This window comes from Myotis davidii, unplaced genomic scaffold, assembly GCF_000327345.1.
Source record: "Myotis davidii unplaced genomic scaffold, ASM32734v1 scaffold132, whole genome shotgun sequence".
Classification (NCBI taxonomy): domain Eukaryota; kingdom Metazoa; phylum Chordata; class Mammalia; order Chiroptera; family Vespertilionidae; genus Myotis; species Myotis davidii.
In genome coordinates this window covers 3,382,865-3,403,760 of record NW_006285258.1, presented here as the reverse complement: position 1 = coordinate 3,403,760, position 20,896 = coordinate 3,382,865, and the positions used below count along the sequence as shown (strand labels likewise).

General features: G+C 42.3%; 2 protein-coding genes across 3 annotated transcripts in view; one reads left to right on the top strand and one right to left on the bottom strand.

Annotated features, from left to right (window-relative positions):
- Positions 1–5,169, top strand: part of GALK2 (galactokinase 2) — a 146,099-nt gene extending 140,930 nt beyond the window's left edge. Inside the window, exon 10 of one of the 2 annotated variants that reach the window (XM_006756021.2) lies at positions 4,599–5,169. In XM_006756021.2, coding sequence (XP_006756084.1) covers positions 4,599–4,806 — 208 coding nt within the window. In that variant the 3' untranslated portion in view covers positions 4,807–5,169. The remainder of the gene's footprint in view (positions 1–4,598) is intronic. The other variant, XM_006756020.2, reaches the window with a different exon arrangement.
- The window catches only part of FAM227B (family with sequence similarity 227 member B), a 208,202-nt gene continuing 192,350 nt past the window's right edge, over positions 5,045–20,896 (bottom strand). Inside the window, exons 14-17 of the mRNA XM_015558948.1 lie at positions 13,483–13,560; positions 12,173–12,247; positions 8,873–8,942; positions 5,045–5,299 (exon numbers count right to left, since the gene is read on the bottom strand). Coding sequence (XP_015414434.1) covers positions 5,180–5,299; positions 8,873–8,942; positions 12,173–12,247; positions 13,483–13,560 — 343 coding nt within the window. The 3' untranslated portion in view covers positions 5,045–5,179. The remainder of the gene's footprint in view (positions 5,300–8,872; positions 8,943–12,172; positions 12,248–13,482; positions 13,561–20,896) is intronic.

Here is a 20,896-nt window from a genome sequence, read left to right as displayed (position 1 = left end):
TGACTCGAGGGCCACAATGGGTTCTTAAACTGGACCGGAGGGCTGGAACAAAAGCATGGATGGAGTGTTTGTGTAAACTAATATAAATTCAAAGTAAACATCATTACATAAAAGGGTACGGTCTTTTTTTTCAATAGTTTTATTCATTTCAAACGGGCCGGATCTGGCCCGCGGGCCGTAGTTTGCCCACGGCTGTTCTAGTCAGAAAATTTTAGGCTTCAGAGCAGATGCATGAAATATTTCCAGGTAAAGGATCTATTACTGACTGCTTATGATTATATTAGAGGCAGTTAGTATAGTATACCATACTGACTCCGTGGCGTGGCTGGGGACAGTCCCCCAGCGAACACACACACACACACACACACACACACGGCACCGGCTCTGAGCCTCCGTGGCCAGAGGCCCGCTCCCTGTGGGAAGCTCCCTGAGGGCTCCCGGACTGTGAAAGGAGGCAGGCTGGGCTGTGAAAGGAGGCAGCCTCCCCCTGGGTTGGAGGCTCGGAGCAGGCACCCTGTGTGTGTATGTGCGTGTGCGTGTGCGTGTGCGTGTGTGTGTGTGTGTGTGTGTCCTCTGGGGGCCTGCCCCCAGCCACGCTGCAGAGGCTTGGAGCAGGTGCCTCTCTGTGTTGATCTCTCAGGCTCTGGGCCGCGCCTGTGTGTTCTCTCAGGCTCGGGACCGTGCCTGACCCCTCCTCCTGTGCTGGTCATGACTGTTACAGAGTCCTAACCTCATTTGCATATTACTTCTTTGTATATATAGATTATACTAGAGGCCCAGTGCATGAAATTCATGCACAGAAGGCAAGGGGGGGTCCCTCAGCCTGGCCTGCACCCTCTCCAATCTGGGACCCCTTGGGGGATGTCTGACTGCCAGTTTAGGCCCAATCCCTCAGGGACCACTGGCTCCTAACCTGTCCTGCCTGACTCTGCCTGATTGCCCCTAAAACAGGAGGAGCAAGCGGAAGGTCGATCCCACCTCTCTCAGGTTCATCATATTCTTATATATTCCCCATTACTACAGATCCAAGTAGCTTAGAATTTGACAAATCTGATGCCTATGTGAATTTTATATAGTTTCAAGTCAATCTGGGACCACAGGCTCCTAACCACTCGCCTGCCTACCTGATCACCCCTAACCACTCTGCCTGCCTGCCTGATAGCCCCTAACCACTCGGCTGCCTGCCTGATCATGCCTAACCACTTGCCTGCCGCCTGATCACCCCTAACTGCCTCTGCTTTGGCCTCCACCACCGTGGCTCTGTCCAGAAGAATATCAGTCTAATTAGCATATTACCCTTTTATTAGTATAGATTATACTAGAGGTCTGATGCATGACATTTGTGTAAGAGTAGGCCTTCCTTCCCCTGACTGCTGGCACTGGCTTCCCTTTGGCACCCGGGACCCGGACTTCCCTCCGGCCCCAGCTTCATCCGGTCTAATTAGCATATTACACTTTTATTATTATAGATTATATTATATATATTATATTAATATATATGCCATTTCATATATAATTGACTTGGTTTCAAAATTGTTTTATGTTCTTCAGTAAATTCTACTTTAAAATTTACATTTTGTTTACTTAAAAGATTTTATAATTGGGCAAGTATCATCTTTTTCCTTTATTATTATACTTTATTTCACATAATTGCGGTTTTCTAACATTCATTTTAAAAACCTGAGTAAATATTTTGATATTTTTTTATTTTAGTTTTTTTCATCACTATTAGTTCCCCCTATACCCTCTTCCACCTCCCCTCACTCCTTCCCCCACCCATAGTCACCACACTGTTGTCTGTGTCCATGAGATCTTTCTCTTTTATTTATTTTTACTCAATCTCTACACACACACCCCAATTCCTCCACCCCCCGGCCAAAAAGACCGGTCTATTTATGAATCTACCTCTATTTTACTTGTTAGTTCAGTTTGTTCATTAGATGCCGCATACGAGTGAAATCAGATACTTGTCTTTCTCTGGCTGCATTATATCACTCAGCATAATGTTCTCCAGGTCCATCCATGCTGTTGCGAAGGATAAAATTTTCTTTCTTTTTACAGTCAAGTAGTATTCCATTGTGTACATGTAAAATAGCTGTTTTATCTACTCATCTACTGATGGACTCTTGGACTGCTTCCAGATTCTGGCTATTTTAAATGAACATAAGGGAACATATATTCTTTCAAATTAGTGTTTCCAGTTTCTTTGGATAAATTCCCAGAAGTAGAATTGCTGGGTCATAAGGCAGTTCCTATATTTTGATATTTTAAAACAAATATAAAACCCAACAGCCAATTTTTAGAAGCTAACAAATGCCTGGAATTATGCTGGGCTGAGATTAGAGAGATAGATACAAGCTGTCCCTGAATTTAAGATTTTCTAAAATAATTAATTTAATACACATATGTATAATATAAAAATACTTATTTTGAAATAAAATTGAATAGAAATACATACAAGGCAAAATTCCTTGCTCTTTCTCTTTGTAGTTTGTAGCAAAGTTGGGTCTTACTGGATTTCCCCACTCCCATTATCTTGTGCATGGTGCCTTAGTAAGTGCTTTACGGTCAAATCAGATCCTTTAAAAGTAGGAAATTTTATTCAGGCTTTATTGGGTGCCTGGAAAGTTGTAAGAATATACTTTTCAGTGATAAAAGGATCAAAAGGAATAGTCTATAATCTCCATCTCGTATCTTGCCCTAGCCTCTGTTTGATAGATCACGCTTTTTAAGGCAGAGGCTTCTTTTGTTGTTTTGATCAACCTTTCTGCACTCTTCTTAGTCCAGTTGCCACAGTCATCAAAGAGGTATTTGGGAGATTTTAGGGTTTGGTTTTTTATAACTCTTGTATTGCCTCTCTGACGGTTGCTGCTCAGGACCTACATTCTTAATGTTTTACTGTTCTTCCAGGGGAAAAATGCAAACATGAAATGTTCACTAAATGCCCTTGCTCACCTGCTTCTTAATTTAAAGTTTTTATTGGTCTCCTAACTTCTGGGTCTCCGGGAACTTTGATGGCGTATGCCAAAGGGCACATTAAATACCAGTGGGGACACTGCAGACAGGCCCGTTCAGCCTGTGAGTGTGTAGCTGGGCAGGCGGCTGACCAGCTGCTGGGAAGACCCTGATTTGTGATCACAAGTGCCTCTGGCTCAGGGCACAGGCTATTTATAATGGCACTTATCGTTCTCTATTTGGGAAAGTCAAGCTTTGATGATTTTAGACCATGTGGTTGATGCAATTTACTCCATGTCATCTGCAGCCGGCAGGGTGCTGACAGCCACTCTGGGGACTCAGAAGTGAATGCATGCACCTAGGAAGACTTGAGCTTCTGCTCTCTGGAAACTTGCGGGATCCTCAGCACAATAGGCCCTTTGGTACAATTCTTATGGGGTTTGCAGTGAGTTAGAAACAACACTCAGTTTGCTTTAAGTTCAGTTTTGAAACCATAGCTTTCAGAAACTGTTCCAGTGAAAAACTGCAAGAAAGTATGCCTACAAGTTCATTGAAGACCATAAAAGACCTGGTGGGCCTGTGTCCAGCCAAATGGCACAGTTTGGGCCTTAGAGAATGGAGGATGAGGCACGGTTCTCGGGAGGTGCTTCACGGACACCTCTATTGTTCTAGCATTTTCCCCAGGGAAGAGAGTTTGATGTGACTGACAACTGTTTTTTTTTTTTTTTTTTTTTTTTTTTTCCAAATCACCAAATTGCAAATTGGCCCTTTGCCAGCCTACGGACTCAGTCATTCTAGGATCCCAGGGCTCCATGCAGCTATTGGGTCATCGGCTGAATCAATGTTTGAGGGACAGGAGGACAGGAGTGGCTTTTATTTGTTTGCAAGCATTTTTGTTTTTTTCCTTCAACATCTATTTTTATTTGAAAAGCATACTTTAATGAATGAAGCAGATGATGACAAGAAATCGATTGACAAAATTATTGAGGGGAAGTGAATCACTGGTGTGCAATACTTCTGATGTTCTAGAGTAGGGGTAATAGTCTACTGATACTTTTCAGGAAGTAAAGTAGCTCATTTAGATGGAAAAAGGGGATGACATTGTGCTAAATTACTTATGGAGTTTTTAACCTGCTATAAATTTGGAGTAAATTTATTAGAATTGGAAGTACATGTTAACTTTATTGTCAGGATAAATAGCATCCTTTAAAGATGAGTGATCCTTGTACTTTGTACAAATCTTAGCTTTGACAATGCCTGGTTGATGGTGACTAAGCTCACCGCCTGCTGTGTGGTGGATTATACAATAGTTTCCATCCCAATTGCACATTTCATTGAATGGTAAATTCTGAGTCCAGTTGTCAGACCAGCTCCTGAAGATGCAGGAAGATTCCATGAAATCACCACTCAAAGAGCCAAAACCAAGGGCCAGTTTTAGATATAATTAAATTTGAAATTACCTCTGCAACAGTATAAATTTCCTAATCTACTAAAAAGTTCACTGGAGAAAACCCTACAAAACAATACACACAGATGCACTCTCTCTCATTAGAACGTGGGTAGGCTATGTGTCTTATAAGCAGCAGCCAAATCACTCTCATGTTCATTTACAGGATCTAATTTTTCTTTTCTCACTGTTTTAGGACGTTTGGAGCTCAAGGGTCACGACTCACAGGAGCAGGATGGGGAGGCTGCACAGTCTCATTGGTACCTGCTGACAAGCTGCCCAGCTTCCTAGCAAATGTGCAAGAAGCCTATTACCGGAGTGGTGATCGGTGCCTGGCACCCGAGAAGCAGAGTTTGTTTGCTACCAAACCTGGAGGCGGGGCCTTGGTTTTCCTTGAGGCCTAAACAATGTAAAAAAAATCTCAGAGAAACTATTTAGGGCATTTAGGAACTGGCAGGACTTCTCATGCCACAGTAAATTAATCCTTTCTGTTTTGTATTATGATGAACAGTTGCTATTATCAAGATGTGTTTCCAAAGAAATGGTTTCAAGCTCTCTAAGCTTCATAATGATTATTTTTCCATCTTAAAATATGTTTTCTACCAACAGGAGTCAAAATTATGGTTGGACAGATCCCTTAAGTATGATTTACTAGAATTTATTGACTGTAAGATTTTTAATGATGAATTGTAAAAGACAATCCCAACCTCATGGATTGGACTAGAATTAAACATACTGCTACAGTTAAACTGAAACAATTGACTTGTCTACAGTATCTTAAACACAGTTTACTTCTGGTTTCTCTGAGCACTCTTCTTCATCCACGGTATAGTCTTCGGTTGATGATGATGATGACAGTGATGTCAGAAGTTCTTTGTCAAGCTTAGCTTCATTCCGCTATGAAAAGAATACATTATTAGGGATGCACAGATTTTCCTGGACAGCGTATACTGGAGTGTGAGATTCCCCCAGTTACCACCATGAGCATCTCATATTAAAAGACTAGAGGTCTGGTGCATGAATTTGTGCACATTGAAAGGAAATTAATTAGAAGAAATATTTTAATATTGCTGTTCGTCCTTTCCCTATAATAGAAGTGTCAACCAAATTCACGATTGACAATGATAGAAACACACATGTGCGATTGGTGCCAGTGAGAGCTTTATATGTATCCTGCATGTGCGAGTCAACTTAGCCTTTTATATCTATTTGTATGTATAAAAGCCTAAGAGAACACCTGACCATTCGACCATTCAACTGATAGCTGTGACATGCACTGACCACCAGGGGCAGATGCTCAATGCACAGGCATGGAAACATGGAACAGACTGATGAATCTCAGAGGGAAAGGGAGCAGGGGGTGAGCGGGAGGGGGTTAACCAAAGATCTTATATGCATACTAGAGGCCCAGTGCACGAATCCCTGCACTGGGCCTCTAGTATATAGAATAAGCTTGCTTAATTAGACCTGCTTTCTGATTTAGCTAAACTTTTTCCAGCCCAGTGAAGCACCCCAACTTCTCTTTCAGGTAATTATCAGCAACACAGCAGTAAATATCAATACGAAACAGATTATTATTATAGATCATTCAGGGAGAACAAAGGGTAAAATATTTAACTGCAGCAGTGTTTGACTATATTCTGTGCAGTGAGAAAACCTGAAGTCATTTTCAAGGTCCACCATTTCTTACTTCTTTTCAGTCGGGTCAAGTTTCTAAACTTTCTAAATCTGTTTTCCGGCTAATGAAAAGAAAATAGGATTCTACCAGTCTCCTATATTCCTAGTCCAGGACTTCTGTGAGGATCAAATGAGATGAGGCATAGGAAAACTCTTCACAGACATTTGATTAAAGTGTGAAATGTCTGCACCTGGCTATAAAGCAAGTCGTGTTCCTGGGCTGAAGAAACTGCAAGGAGGCTTGTCTTCACTAGGGAGAGGAAGCCACCTTGCACCCCTTTATTGTGTGTCTAGTAAGTCTTATTCATATATGTGGGCCAGTGTAGAGCTGGTGTGCAGGTATGTGGGTAAGAGTATAAAAGGCTTAAGAGAGTTGGTTCTGAGATTGGGTAGAGGTATTGGTAGGTACCTGTATATGTTTATCAAACGTGGGCAGAAATGTTTGGCCATGTAGCAATGGTAAATGAATGGCTTTCTCTCACAGATAGAAGACAGGAGGGCCTTTTTGAATTATGTAAAGATTTAGACCAGAAAGCATTTAGTAATGTAATCTGATCATTGAGACAGCCGTGGTCTTATGGCATGAATTATCCAGAAAATTACCACAATTTTCTATTAACCTATGATTGTTTTTTGCTCATTAATGTGCAACTCAAAGATTGGACATCATCATCTTGAATCTCAGTTTCATGGAGGCTCAGGCAAAGTTCGTTGTCATATTTCTCAAAGGACAATAGTCATATAGAAAGTACTAGAAAATCCATTATTTTATTCTAAAATAAATTTCTTAGCAGAAAGGCAAAGACTTAGAAAACTTAAGTCAAATTTATTGAAAGAATTTTGAGTTTTTAAAACTCAATAATCCAAAATCTGAATTGAATTAATTTTTTAATACTCACCTAAGTATATATTTATTGATTTTTCTTTTCTTTTTTTTTTTTTGAGAGAGAGAATGAGAGAGAGAGAAACATCGATTGGTTGCCTCTCATATGTGCCCTAACCAAGCTTGCAACTTAGGTATGTGCCCTGACTGGGAATTGACCCCGTCTCATTTCAGTGTATGGGACAATACTCTAACCAAGCCACACTGCCCAGGGAAAACTCTGAATTGATTTTAAATTATAATTCTTTGGTTGTTTTTTTTTAAATACCTATTTTCCACAAAAGATCTGTGTTGGCATATAATTCTTTAAAGATACCTACATTACAGTTTTTTTTTTTTTTAAAAAAGGCACTTGCCATTGCTTTGCTATCTATTTAAAAAAGAACTGTTTTTCAATAAGACTATCACTAAGTGTTGTTCTAGAAATTCTGAGAGATATCAAACTTGTGTGGAAAGGAAGCGGCTAGGGCCACTGGAAAGAAAAAGGTTAATATAGAAGATGGAATTTGAGCGTGAATCTGAATTGCTGATGGTGGAAGATCCGATAGTACTTTGGCCTCCATTCCTACGGGGCAACAATGAACTGGAGCTGAGGCGGTCATTGCCTGGTTTAGACGAGGGGAGTGCTCTCCAGAGTGCCAGTTTCCACAACTTCTCGTACTTCCCTAATACTCGAGCCGTTTCTCATTGACTAGCTGAGGTCAGCATGCCCTTTCCCCGCATACCCGCACAGGTGTTTTCTCTACTAAATAAACATCTCTCTGGACCCATGTCTCCAGCAGTAGTAGTAAAGAGATACCAATAAAAATGGGAGAAAGAAGTATTTTGTGTCTGTGGAAGTCCTTGGAGGGAAGGTAGGGGAGGGTGGGGACAAGGGGACGGCCTTCATCAAAGGACTTATATGCAAGCATATAGGCCTAACCAATGGACACGGATAGTAGGAGGTTGAGGGCATGTGCTGGGGGGTGAGAAAGGCCAGGGAGAGCTCAAGGGAGGGATAATGGAGACATATGTAATTCTTTAAACAATAGTTTAAATTAAAACCTAACCAATGGACACGGACAACGGGGTGGTGGTGGGGGGAGTGGGGGCATGAGCGGGGTGGTAGGGGATAACGTGGGGATAAGGACACATATGAAATATCTTAATCAATAAAAAATATATTAAAAAAAGAATAGTCCTGTTTGTTTAATATTAAGCACCTAGGTATGTTACTCCTTTCTGTTGCACCTTTCTGGCTCCTATAAGAATTAGATTAGATTATTTAACTCCTGTTTTGACATTACACCCACAGCCAATGAGGACTGCTCTAGATTTTTGATTGGTAGCCTGGCATACTGAAAAGAAAAGGCTCTCTCCTGCTCCTGACCTCAGATTGCCCAGCCTTCAGATTTGTTGTACACTAATCTCTACATGGCCTTGCCTGCCGGGAGGGGAAAGGCCCTTTTGATGGCACAGGGCTGCCCATAAGCAGAAGAGGGGAGGACACGGAAAATGGGATGGTGGCCCAGTCTCTTTCCTTTTCTTTCTTTCCACTCTGTTCAGAACCTTTTCATTTCTGTCTTATGTTTCTGTTAATTGTGGGTAGGGCCCATTCATTTAACACAGTGGTTGGGATCCAATATATTTTCAATTATGAATGGAAAATATGCATATGATTTCAAACACCAATAATTTCCTGTTAATTTGAAAATCTGACTGCATTTGGAGGTTTTTAGTTGCATAAATTATCCTTGGTAAGAAGCAAGGGGTGGGATAGTGGACATGAGATAGTCACGGACATATGAAATGTGCACATGGATGATGAAATAACATATGAAGCCACATACTGTTTACTTAATATTGTCTAGTCTATATACTAGTAAGAGAAGCTAGAGAGACTTCTCAATTAGTTAAAAAACAAAACATACCAGTTGATGTAGGAACTTCTTAAAGTCTTTTTCAATCTCTAAAGGCTTCTTGGTAGCCTTTGCTTGGAGTCTAACATGGAACAAAGAAAATCGTTAACCAAACTAGTTTTTATACTGACACCAACTAAGGTCAACATTTACAGAGTTTAATGTGCCGGCACTTGCCAGCACTTTGCAAGTGTTAATTCAATTACACTTGCAGCAGTCTTATGCAGTAGGTACTACTATTATTTATCCTGTGCTATCAATGAGGAAGCAGCCTCTGGGAGGTCAAGTCCCCTCCCCACAGACATAGAGCTCACAAGTAGCAGAGGATTAACCCAAGCAGCGTGACTGGGGCCCTCAGTTCCAACCATGGTGCGACACTGCACCCCAGCCATGAAGCGTCCTCTTCGGAGAGATGCTGCACACAGCACTCCCTGAGCTGACCCCACTCAGGCTCCAGGACAGACTTTAGGAAGGGTCACTGGGGAGAGAAGAGTAAGAGAGACTGGCAAGAGAAAGACCTGGGGGACAAAGAGGGAGAGAGACATGGAAGAGGCAAAAGGGTGAGGGTGCTCACTAGACTAAACTCACAGAGAGTGGGAATCCAGGGCTCTCTCATGGTTTCTGTCCCTAAGTACTCATTCAAGAATTATTGAGGAGGGAGATGAGTAGTTGAATCCAGAGATCTTTGAGGCAAGAGGCAGAAGTAGCCTAGGCAAGGAAGGGGAGGAACTTGCAACAAGGGAGAAACATTAGTAGCAAGAGGAACACGGATGAGTGAAAGAACAATGAAAAAGGGTAAAAGGTTTTTATTTCACTGGAAATTTTCAACTGAGACATTTTAAAATTATTCTTCCTCCATGAAATCTGTAGGAAGTAAAATTGTCTATGAATTCCAAATATACTTGTGCAAGCATATAGTTTGGATTGCCAACCCCCTGCAAGGCCTGCTCTAGGTTTCTTCAGTGTTCAGTCTAGGGTTGCCCCTAGGGCACAGTAGGGCTACCTCTTGGGGGTCTCTTGCTTTAGTGCTCTGTGAGTGATAAATGTCCCCTCACTCATCTACTTAGCCTCTGCCAATTTCATCGCCTCAACCTCACTTATTACCCTCTGGTGTGTCCTTCTCTGTGTTTCTCAAGTGTGTTCTTATAGTTCGGGTCTCTTCCTCATAGTCTTATTTACGCCAAAATACCCCTGTGCCCTTTTCCAGTCACACCCTCTTAGAATCTTCTTGACCTGCAACTCATCCTGAGACCCTGGTTCATCTCACTCGACATCAACCCATCTTCCAAGTCTCTCCTTTGGTTTACAGCCCTCCTCTATTTAAAGAAATAACAGGTTTATTGAGGTATGTCACATACCATAAAATTTACCCCTTGGAATTGTACAATTCAGTGGTTTTGAGGACAGCTGACCCTGGCTGGAACAGCACTGGCCTGGACTGCATAGGTCTGTTTATACGTGGCTTTGTTTTTGCAGTGGAGGCAGAGAGCCAACTGCATCAATCTACACCATTCTGTATGAGGGGCTTGAGCCTCTGCAGATTTTGATATTTGCCGGGGTCCTGGGACTAATACCCTGTGGATGCGCAGGGACAACTTAAGCTTTGGGGAGTCAAAAGTTATATGTGGAATTTTGGCTGTGTGCAGGTGAACACAAGGGTCAACAGTATGCTCACTGTTGCAGTCATCACCACTGCCTGCCTCATCCTCCGACTGCCTTTCTTCTCCATGAATTCCTCATTTCTGAAGATTACTAGTACATGGTGTGCCTGTAAGTTTAGCAGGCACATGGAATGTATATATCCAAACTAGAGGCCAGGTGCACAAAATCCGTGCATGGGAGGGGAGTGTCCCTCAGCTCAGCCTGCACCCTCTCCAATCTGGGACCCCTCAGATTTAGGCCCGACTAAACCGGCAGTCGGACAACCCTCTCACAATTCGGGACTGCTGCCTCCTAAGTGCTTGCATGCCTGCCTGCCTGATCACCCCCTAACCACTCCCCTGCCAGCCTGATTACCCCCTAACCTATGCACACTGCACATACCTTATTTTGAAGTAAAAAAACAAAATGGGAACAAATACAATATTTGTATTTGCATGTGGCCCATGGGCCATAGTTTGAGGATCCCTACCCTAACTACTCCCCTGCTGACCCGATCGCCCCCAACTGCCCTCTCCTGATGACCTGGTCGCCCCTAACTGCCCTCCCCTGCTGGCCTGGTACCCCCCAACTGCCTTCCCCTGCCAGCCTGGTTGCCCCTAACTGCCTTCCCCTGCAGGCCTGGCTGCCCCTAACTGCTCTCCCCTGTAGGCCTGGTTGCCCCTAACTGCCCTCCCCTGCCAGCCATCTTGTGGTGGCCATCTTGAGACCACATGGGGGCAGCCATCTTATGTGAGGGCGTGATGGTCAATTGCATATCACCTCTTTATTATATAGGATGAGTATTTTCCCCTTCACTTTATCCAACGTTGTCATTGCATACTAGTAAGTACATTTGAGTGCTTCTTGCATCTTTCTCTCAAAACCGTTCTACATTCTTCCTTATATCCTCAGTGGGGAGAAAGCCATAGATTTGTTTTTTGGGAACTTGGAAATCATATTTTATAACTGAGGTGTTGCAAAGGGGAAAGCTGTCTGATAAGGTTTTGGGGAAAAGTAAGATAAGATTTTAAAGTAAGGGGTCGTGTGACTAGGCGACTGGCTTTCTAATTCCAGAAGAATGTAATGGGAAGTGTGGCTGCGAGACTGACGCAGGCTGGTCCCCGCGGACTGCTGGAAGTTTGTGCTCATCTGATGCTCACTTTCATGCATGTGGGTGTGTTGGAAGAAGTGGGCTAGTGTCAATACAGCTTTCCTATTTATACACTAATTTATAAAATAAATAAATTAAATGAGACCAATGTCCTTGCTTCAGTAGGGGATAATGTGTGTGTAGGGGAAACAGCAGGGGCAGAAGGGGGACAAAGAACTAGCCCGGGGCAGACCAGTTGAACAGGTGGGTCTGGAGTTTACATCTTCCCTTAGGGCATGGCATGCTCATGGGCTTGCTTTTTAAAAGCCAGAGCCTAAGTTCTATATCTGGTGGAGTAAAAGGAGAAGATGATAATGTTAGCAAGTAATTCACTTAGCGGAGTAGGTAATTATGTGGATAAAGGAAGTTAAAATGTTACTCCAGATGAACTGTTGAATAGAAAATCTCTTTGCAGATATCCAAGTTGGTGTATTTTTACGTAATAAAATCATTGTGGTTTTATGTAATACATTTGTTCAATTAAAATGTTTAAACACTACAGAGTTGAATAAGAAACAAACCTCTTAAGCTCCTTGTTAATTCTTTCCTGCCGCTCTTTTATAATTCTTATTTCTTCATTAAGTCTGTGCTTTTCCCTATAAAATCAAATATCAGAGTTAAGTTTTCTAAAAAAGCAAACATTTAAAAATATATTTTTATCGATTTCAGAGAGGGAGAGGGAGAGAGCGAGAGAGATAGAAACATCAATGATGAGAATCTTGATTGGCTGCCTCCTGCATGCCTCCCACTGGGGATTGAGCCCGAAACCTGGGCATATGCCCTTGACTGGAATCGAACCCAGAACCCTTCAGTCCGCAGGCTGAGGCTCTATCCACTGAGCCAAACTGGCTAGGGCTAAAGCAAACATTTCTAATTGTGAAAGAGTAAATCAACAATGTCAATAAAAGTCCTTTATGAACCAATTCTTCAGTGTCCCCTCCCAATACAGTACTCTGTGAGGAGTCCCCAGCCCACCCTCTCTTACAAACACCTGCCAAAGGCATCTCTCACGACACCGAGTATGGGCTGGCTTTGCTGCTCCCATAAGACCCTCCCACACAGTGTCCATCCTCTCTTCCCACTGAGCACAGGAAATCTAAGGGCTCCCTCTCTGTGAATATGGGTGGGAGGGGAATGGGACCATGGGAGCAGAAGCTCAGGCTTTGGTTCTGCTGCTGGATAGGACCTGGCTGGCTGCTCTCCAATGACCTCTCTTTGATGTGTTTCCTGTAAAGCACCAGGCACCCGTCCTTTCTCCTATTTAAGGAGGTAAGACCTCTAGGCAGTGACTTTGACATCACAGAAGTTTTGGATCCTGCCAATTTTTTCTTATAAAAATTGATGGACATCCTCTCATTAAGCCATTTCTAGCTTCCTGGCACATAAGAATACCGTGGCTGGCCATGAGTAATCATTGTAATTAAGTGGTTAAAATAAAACATTTCAAAAAAGACCTCCCTGCCTTGCTTTCCTCAATACCACCCCCGCTGCCACCCAGCTCCAGGGACCTCCTTCTAGTGAAGACAACTTTCCCGCTCTGCTTCTGGGCATCTTTGTAAATGGGCAAGGATCCAATCCCTAGTCGCTGGGGCTCTCTGCTGGCCTCTCCACGTCGGGGTGCATCCCCCAGTCACACCACAGCCCCGCTTCCCTCCTCAATCCCTGATACTTGCCATGGCTCCACGGGCACGAAGTGCATCCTCAGCACCTACTTGGAAAGAATCTCTGCGTTGTAAGATGCTCAGAAGGAGCTTAGTGGACATGGTTTCTAAGACCACTTCCAGCTCTAAAAGAGTCAGTTTTATATTTAAGTAGTATGGCAGCAACTTACATCCTCAAGTCCCTTCGGTTCTTTGCAAATTGTCTGTTTGCCTCCTTTATAATATCACGGTAAGTTGGAGCAGGTGATGTGATAGGATTATGGTTAAGGAAAGATTTCTAATTGGGAACATTCAGGAGAGATAAACAGTACCTTTGATGGGGGGACAAGGTCGGGTCTGGCCTGGGCTTCTGGCACGAGGGAGTCTCAAGTGTAACTGAATGCTGGGTCTGGAGTGATACTGAGAGGACTGAAAGAAGACAAGACCCACTGACCACTTTAAACTTGTATCCCATTCTCTGGACCACACCAACCACAGTGTGCTAGGACTTAACAGCCACATAAATCCTGTAATTACCATTTTAAAATGGTGAGGTTTTTTTTGTGTGTGTGTGTGTGCTTCAAAAGCAGCAATTTGTTAAATGTAAATATTAAAAATGTACCAAAATTCCTGTAACCATGTTTAGACATTGCTTCATTTCCTTTTTAAAATTAAATTTATTGGGGTGACATTGGTTAGTACAGTTAGATGGGTTTCAAGCATACAATTCTATGATGCATCATCTATATACTGCATGTGTGTTTACCCTAAGTCAAATCTCTTCATTTCTATATATACCAAGAACCTCAAAGTCTCTCGACCCCTGAGAGGCTCTGGAGGTGACTGGCAGCATGTCAGCTGCCTCCCTGAGCCTGAGCTTGGCTAACTGCATGGAGAAAGATGGTAAGCAGAGCCCGGCCAGATTGGCTCAGTTGGTTGAGCATCGTCCCATTCACCCAAAGGTTGCCGGTCAGATTCCTGGACAACGCATATAACTGAGTTGTGGGTTTGATCCCTGGTTGGGGCATGCACAGAAGGTAACTGATTGATGTTTCTCACTCCCTCTCCCTGCCTCTCTTAAGCATGTCCTTGGGTGAGGATTTAAAAAAGAAAGAGAAATGGTAAGCAGGCGGTGTAAGTGTGCTGTTAATGAGGCCGGGGCTCTTGTCCCATCTGTTTCTGGTACAGTCTGTGGCTGGGTCCCTTAACCTCTTGTGAGCCCAGGTTTGTATCTAGCACACCTCCCTTCTGAAGAAGCAACTGGAAAATGACTCAAGGAGGCAGCCCTCACCTTTGTGATGACCTTAGACTCATCAATAATGAGGAGTTCTTAACCCTCTGCAGTTTCCAACCCTAGGCACACTGCAATATTACCTCGACTTTTCTCTGAATGCAATTTGCTCATTTAAAACATTTATGCTCTATTTCAAGGCCATCCTAGATGCTCATTTTGATCTTATTTATCTGGCATAAGAAAGGCCCAGTGGGCTTTCCCCACGTGTTCTGGTCACACTGTGCACATCTCCTTGTCTTCAGGGCTGTCCTAAATGACACTGCTAGAGTAAGTGCCTATATGAACTACAGTTTTTTCCTTGATGTGAATCAAGTCCTAATGGTAAAATTTCAAAATAAATCTTCCTAAGGCTGGACCCACATTACTTTCAAACTTGGGCTTTGAGCTGTCTTTCTGCATAAGAAATGTATTTGATTATTCAATGAATAACAAGATTAAGGGTACATTAGTCCTCAAATTTAAGAGGGAAGTAGTGGAAGCCTCACTTTAAATAATTAAAGCAGAGAAAAAAAACTAAGCTTTACAAAATCTACTCATTTTGACACATGTTTCAGCAAGGCAAAGGATATTATTGTAAGACTATATTAGAAGCATTAATGATTGCATTACTCCAAAGAAAACAATTTTCCCATAATCCTACTTTCCAAACAGTGAAACTATTTTCAATTTTCTATGTATCTCTCCCTCTGTCGTATGCAAATATATAGTTTACCTTATTGTTATGGTGTGGTTGCTTTCTTTACCCAATATAGTATCACAATTTCCCCATGCACCTAGGTTTTGTCCTAATAATTTTAATGTTTGCAAAAGATTTCATTGGGTGCACATACCAGATGGGCTCTATTGCCATAATTATCATTACCAAGGTGCAAACATTGCTGAGTTTTCTTACATGAAATTACCAACTTCACCTCTCTTCTCCAATTGTGTGTTCCAATATGACTCTTCCCCCAGCACCCCGAGATTCTAGCCAGGGAGAACTGTCTCTCCCCTCACTCGGCCCCCTCTGAATTCTGGGCAAAGACAGCCCAGGTCTTGCTTAGCTTGGGACTGGTGTGATGCACATGGTCAGAAAGGAGGCAGTGGCTCCGTTCATGACATCAGCACAAGGCCTGCAGTTTGTTCTGCCTGATACCCACCTTCAGTGTTTCCCCCTACATGCCACAGACTGTAAAAAAGTCCCACCACATTAGAAAAGAAGGTTCAGCAATCTTCCTCTAACAAGTGATACCTGTAGCATTCAGCTACCTTTAATGCCTGCCTTCCTCCCCCTGCTGCACACCTGACTGAAAGTCTAAGTAAGATCTTCTCTGAGTAAAAGTCACAGAAAACTGGATACCATTCTTCGTATTGAACGCCTAGCATGACTAATGATACACTTTTTCCTAAAGTGTTGATAGTCTCGAGCTGCTGAGATTTAATTTGCGTGCAGCTATTTCCTGCTAATATTTAACTTCTCCCTCAAGTGCCTGTTAGAATTTCAAAGACTGTCCTACAAAGTTATATTGTGCTCTTGACCATGGTTTTCATGAAGTATTTATGAGCAGGCTGATATGTTTGTCACTCTAATCAGATTTCTTTTTGCAGTGCACATTCATTATATACTTACTACTGGTATTGAGACAAAGAACTGTTTTATTATAAATTATTAATTTGAATATATGCCATTATTGAAAGGAACTGGGTATACATTCTTTAAAAAGTCATTCTCCTTGTCCCCAAAATTGGGCCACAGTTGTACATTTGTGTTGTGTAATGAGGCTCTGAGCTGTATAATGTTGGTGTTGACTAACATCCCAGCATTTTCTTGCACTATTTCGTGATGATGGTTTTCAGTAGACTTCTGTTAATGAATGTTTGTTAATATCCTAATTTTTATTCCCTCAGATACTTAAGGCCATCAATGTTTCCCAACTGCAGAAAAATAGAATATTCAAAGCAATAAATGATGATGAATGGGGGGTATATTCTGTTCCTTGGGGATGACTGTGGCAACATGTTTTCCAATTCCACCGTTTGAACAGACCTCACACTTATTTTCTCAGGCACTGTTACATGGGGGTTACATGGCAAGCCACTAAATGGATAAGGAGCCACTTGGGCACAAATAAAATGGTCTTGTACACAACAATTGTGGTTGGGATGTGACAAACCAAGACCTGGAGACATCCTCATGGCCTCAATTCAGACTCTGGGGTCTTTGATCTCCGTTTAGAATCACAGAAAAACAAGGAACCTTAGAAATCCCGGGGTCCCATTTGACTACATTATAGATGAAGAAACTGAGGCACTGGAAGGGAAGTACCTTGTCTTTGAGAGCTTGGGTGTGTGAGGGACTCAAGAAAAGAATGTCTCGGTGTGATTTTTGCTCCTGTCTGCCAAAAGTATTGTTCTAGAATGAGGCTACACATGATGCTATTGTATATGAAGTAAAAGGAGCCTAAGCTTCAAGCAGTGGTCAGAATCTTCTTTTTTAAACACCAAAATTCATTTAATTCTTAATCCTAATAACTTATTAGTATGTGGCCCAAACTGATTTTAAAGAAGTTATATTCTGCTTAATGTTCACCTTTACTGACCCTTCAGATAGTTTGGTTATTGGAGAAATGGATGGCGGGTCTTTCTCCATTGCTAGCGGGAGTGGAGCTCTGAGGTGCTGTGGGAATAAACATTTCCAGAGGCCCCATGGAGGATGGGATCGGTAGAAAGCTTTATTTGCGTGGAATTACATTTCTGGGTTTGCCAAGTCCCATTTGTCTTAGCCCAGTATTTGAAGGTGTGCAGCTGAGGATTCAGTAGAGCTAGAAGCAAAGCCAGTGTCCAGAGTTTCCGTTCCATGGAGGAGCTGGGTCCGGTACAGTATCAGGCTAGTTGCAGTCCATTAGTCCATTGCACGGGGTGCACATGGCTCTGAGCAGGAGCGTGAGAGTCCTGCGGGCCAGGAGTCAAGCTGGAGCAAACAAGAGCCACGAGGCAAAAGTGAAAACTACTTTGCTTAGGAGCTTATTTATCTCAAATCTTCCCACATTTGCAGTGGCCATGCGTACTCTGGCCAATGACCTGTTTCCAAGTGTGACTGACGGGCAAGTACCTTTTTCTATCCCACCCAGACTTTACTGGGCATGCGTCTATTCTTCGCCTCTGCTTTGCTCCTCTCCAGTTATTCATAGCTAGGTAATGACAACGACATCAGCTCACGTTAGATTTGCAGGAGTGTCCAACATCCACAACATAGCCATGTACCCAAAATTAAAAAAAAAAAAAACCAGCAAGATAACTACGCACATCTGCCTTATTCTATGGGAGACAGAATCTCTATTGAAATCTCACCCAGATTCTACTGTATATGCCCTGGTAATATGTGTAAAATAGGGTTACTGTTTTAGTAAGTTTCACTATTTAACACGGCATTAGCAGCAGTTTTAGCATAGTCTAGAAACTTGAGACTTAGGGCCACTGGAAATGTTAACACAGATTTAACTAAAAGCATTCCACAAACTCGCCAGGACTTTTACTAGGCGTTGAGACACAAAGATGAGTAAGACATGGTGTTTGGTTTTAAGGAGCTAGTCGGAATGAGAAAAGACATGAGGCAGTTTTTGAAGCAGGAGACAGAAGAACCATAAAAAAATAGAAATAAAGACTATATAAGTCTAGCAATCTGTTCTCCTTTAGTGCAGGGCTGTCTCACATTGGGTAAGGGTGCTCCTCGGTGCTACCCTGGCGCCTGGTGCAGGGCTCCATCCCCATGACCCTGCTTCTTGTCTTTGCTGCTGGATTGCGTGGCGCCCTCACAACTGTCCCAGTGCTGGGGCGGCAGGGTCTCAGGAGGTGCTTCCTGCTCTTCACCTCCTGCACGACTTCTCATTGACAGCTCCATGCAGTCGAGTCCTAGATTTAGATTTCATCTCGAGCAGCCTGGTCATCATCAGAAAATTCATTGTTGTTATATTGTTTAAGAAGTCAATGAAGTATGATATATATTCAGGGACATTTTTGATTCAAATGGTTAGCGTAAACCGTTTTGGTGTTGCATATGGTCGGCACTAGCTATCTGGGAAACCTAGTTATAGGAAATTTAGTTCACTCCTGCTAAGGCTGGATAAACAAATTGTTGAGTTATAGCGATCCTAACATTTCTATAATTTATGTCCTTCACACACACAGCTCCAAGGGTTGCTTGGAGGGACTTCAGTCATCCTCATTATTAGCCTTAACTCCTCCTTCCCCCACAAAGCCATTCTAAATAAACACATAAACTTGGGGTTTGCTGCACAAATTCAGGTTTGAGACAAGTTTCCCAGTTCCCTGCTTGTAACTGGATTGAATATATAAGTCCCTCCTCTCCAGACAGAAATTCTTGACCCCCCGTTGGATTATTAGTAACAAAACCGAGAATACAAGTAAGGCAACCACCCAAAAGAGCCGATTTGGCGTTTCCTTAAATACATAGGATTTCAGCTCTAAGCTGGGATAGGATTTCCACTCTGATATCCTAGAGCACCTCACAGAATCTCGCGGAGTCAGGAGCCGGCAGAGATTTTTATGGGGTGAGTGGAGAGTAACAGCGCTGGTTGGGTGAAAATAATTATAAAATTATAATCACTTTTTATATTTTTAAAAGGTATTTCTTTTTAGGCCTAAATTCTAAGCTTTCAAAAGCACTGGCTTTTCCAACTGATTTTTTTTTAATCGACCAATAATGGGTATAGCAAGAATCCCCATTTTTTTCAACATTTGAAGATCTTGAAAATGAAATTTTCCTCTCTTATTTGATACAAATTGGGCTTTACCACATTTATACCAAATTTAAAAAATAACCCCAAACTATTACTAACTCTCTAGGATGAAAACCCTTCCTGCTTCCTCTCTTATTTTTCCATTGAGACATGGTTATAATCAAAGTCCAAATTGTGGCTAAAGGATTGATACAACCCACTCCCTGGAAGCTGATTACTCAAGGCAACTAAAGTCTTCTATTTATTTCATTAGTTAGTTTAATAACAAGTTTACTGAATTGTGGTTTGTGTCTTGTGTATTAAAAGAAAAGGAAAGAAAAGAAAAGAGAAGAAAAGAAAAGGAAAGGAAAGAAAAACCCTAACTAGAATTTAAACTGAGTCAGTAAGAAAAAAAGGGGCCGGATCTTACAAGCAATTTTGCAATTGTCTCTGGCTCAAGGTGGCTGCAAAATGCTTATGATCCACATGTACATAGCTACTCATGTAAAACAAGCCCCTTTCCCTCGAGTTCTTAAACAAATGTTCATTCTCCCACTCCCCCATACTACTTAAAAAAAAAACAACAGAAAAAACAACAACTTGGTCCCTACTCTTAACTGGCAGAGCTTGTGAAAGGGAGAAACTTAGCAACTTACTCAACAGTTTAGAATAGCTTCAATTAAAAGTCATCTAAAAATAAAAACAAAATCTCACTTTCTCTTCTAAGAGCAAAATTTAAATACTTCATGTACTCTTTATCCTATTATGTGTCCATGATGTTTCTCTGCTTATAAAGTACTCTATTAAATAAGTCAAATATATTTTTAATAATTTAAAATCTGGTTCTTCAAGGAATCTTTGAGAGCCCAGCAGGAGAGTTATTAGGTTATTGTGGCTAGTGAGTCCTTGAAATATCACTAGTATAACTCATGTGCCGGGGTCCAGCCCCAGCAGGTCCAGGGGTCCCCAAAGGTGTGGACGGAGTCGGCGAAGAAGGAATGACACGGAGACAGCATTCAGTTGATCAGCAGCCTTGCCAGGATTTCTAGCCACAATCTCCAGCCAAGTTCTGTTCAGGGTCTCCAGCGAAGTTCTGGTTAGGATCTCCAGCCAGGTTCTGTGTCCATGTTCTCTTGCTAGGTTCTCCAACCAGGTTCTCCAGCCAGATTCTGTAGCCATGTTCCCTCACTAGGTTCTCCAGCCAGGTTCTGTCCAGGTTCTCCAGCCAGGTTCAGTCACCAGGTTCTAGTCAGGTTCTCTTGCCATGTTCTATCCAGGTTCTGTAGCCAGGTTCTGTCTCTAGGTTCTTCAGCCAGGTTCTCTCGCTAAGTTCTGTCTCCAGGATCTGTTGCCAGTTTCTGTCCAGGATCTTTGGCCATGTTCTGTCTCTAGTTTCTGTCTCTAGGTTCTGTGTCTCTCTCGGTTCTTCCTCTCTAGGTTCTGTCTTCTAAGTTCTGTGTCTTGTTACATCTGTATTTATACCAGTTGATTCCAATCCTATCAATCTCTATTCCAAAGGTTAGGGCGTTTCTTATCTCCATTCCAGGGAGTAAAGATTATGTAGCTTAAGCATGATTGTTCGTAGTTAAAGTG